Source organism: Cupressus sempervirens, chromosome 10 (assembly GCF_028749045.1).
Source record: "Cupressus sempervirens isolate cs-2001-9-10 chromosome 10, ASM2874904v1, whole genome shotgun sequence".
Classification (NCBI taxonomy): domain Eukaryota; kingdom Viridiplantae; phylum Streptophyta; class Pinopsida; order Cupressales; family Cupressaceae; genus Cupressus; species Cupressus sempervirens.
Window position 1 is genome coordinate 217,783,376 of NC_143127.1, and position 1,823 is coordinate 217,785,198.

General features: G+C 35.2%; 1 protein-coding gene across 1 annotated transcript; it reads right to left on the bottom strand.

Annotated features, from left to right (window-relative positions):
• Positions 1-256: 256 nt before the first annotated feature.
• Positions 257-1,595, bottom strand: LOC149533420 (feruloyl CoA ortho-hydroxylase 2-like). The gene is made up of 3 exons (XM_089805856.1): positions 1,252-1,595; positions 599-863; positions 257-457 (listed from the first exon to the last, which is right to left on the bottom strand). Exons 1-3 carry the CDS (start codon positions 1,593-1,595, stop codon positions 257-259), a joined length of 810 nt encoding a protein of 269 aa, XP_089661982.1.
• Between the last annotated feature and the right edge of the window lie 228 nt (positions 1,596-1,823).

A 1,823-nucleotide genomic window follows, 5' to 3' on the forward strand; every position in this document is an offset into this window, starting at 1 on the left:
TCAGGTTGTTGATGGACATATTAATAATAGACTCTGAAACATTCAGACACTAGAAAAAAAATAAACTAAGAATGTTTAATCTTTCAAAACATATGCATCTGTGATTGTTAATCAATATATAAAACAGCAATGAAGAGTCATTTACAACTAATAACTACAAGCACAATGAAATCTCTGCTGTCACTGAAACAAAAGCCCAAAGAACTATACAGTTCTATTATAAGTAATCAGTGTCCCATTTTTGCAGGACAGATTGCTATTCTATTTTAATAAGTGCAAACATGTCAATGAAGGGCGGTGCTGTGTCACTTAGCAAAGTCTCAGACTTTTGATATTTCTTGTACGAAATATTTCCATAAAACGCTCTGAACTCTGGAAGTTTGAATGGCTTATAGAGACGAGGATGCTTTTCATCAACCAATTCTGGTGGAGCACTGATAACAACCTCATCTGGAAACTAGTAAAAATATGGCAATGACAAACGAGGAAACTCACAATCTTCCATTATAACTCTGTGTATGCTATTCCATATTCTTCCATTACTCCACGCCTTCATGCAGTCACCCATCAAAACAATAAAAGAATGTTCTGACATAACCTTCACTTTTGCCCACCTTCCATACTTGTTTTGAACCTCAAGCCCACCAATTTTGTCTTGGTAGAGTATGGTTATAAAATCATGGTCTGCATGAGGTGAGATTCCTCCAGTTTTATTTGACGGTATGTTATAGTAATTCATGCGAAGAAGACCCCAAAACTTATTTAAATCATCATACTTGCTAATTCCCAAACTTCTAGAAATGATGTTGATGGTATTGATTATCAACTGTTGAACGTCAGATGTATATTGCTGGATGATTTTGCTGGGAAGTGTGAAAATTGTACGATGTCAGTCATAGAAAATGTCATTTTGGAAGCATTTCTTGACCTATATCCAATATTCCAAAATTTTAACTATTTGACAATTAAAGATCATTGTGATAAACAGTTTTTTGGGATTTGATTGGGCATACATGTTTATATCACTGTTTCTACTTATTCTTTCTGATTTATAGTCATTTCAATTCCTTTTATTTGCGACCATAGATCATAGAATGTGATTCCAAACATTATATAAATATTTACACAATCAAATCCCAAAAACTATTCATCATTGTTAATAGTAAAGATCATACAAACTATAATAAAAAAATCTATAAAGAAAGTATCATTTAACAATGACCAGATCTGTGGGTTTCCTTGAGGCCATACTTGATCTGAAAACTTCTGAATGGCATCTGGATCTGGGGCTCCAGGTACACCAAAGCTCTCGTAAAAGGGCATTGCAGGCAAATCTGAAATGTAAACCAAGTTCCTTTTCTGAAAATGCTTTCCTTTGGGAGTGCAAAGGCATCTCTAGTAGCTAATTCCATCTTATCAATTATCGCCTTTTTCACTCCATGATTCACCACCACAAAACATCCCCATTCTTCACAAGCCTTTCTCACTTTAACACACAAACTTTCTGAGTTGGGTTCATCACTGAGAAGGGAAATATCTATGACAGGTACCTGTTCGTCCTCATTCTGGCCTGCCATTGTGTGAGAAATCCTCATTGCGTTAAGGGATTGGAGGATAATATTGAAAAGACGATGTTTGTCAGCTTGGTCATGGAGAATCTGGCAGTTGGGAGGAACAAGATGCCATGAATTCATATCAAGTATAAGAGAAGCATGAGTATCTCGATGGAATTTTTAATTGTTTTCAAATCGACTTACAGATTACTCCCACTAGAATATTTTGCATCCCCACCTCGTTTCTATTTGATTACAACTTTTATTTAT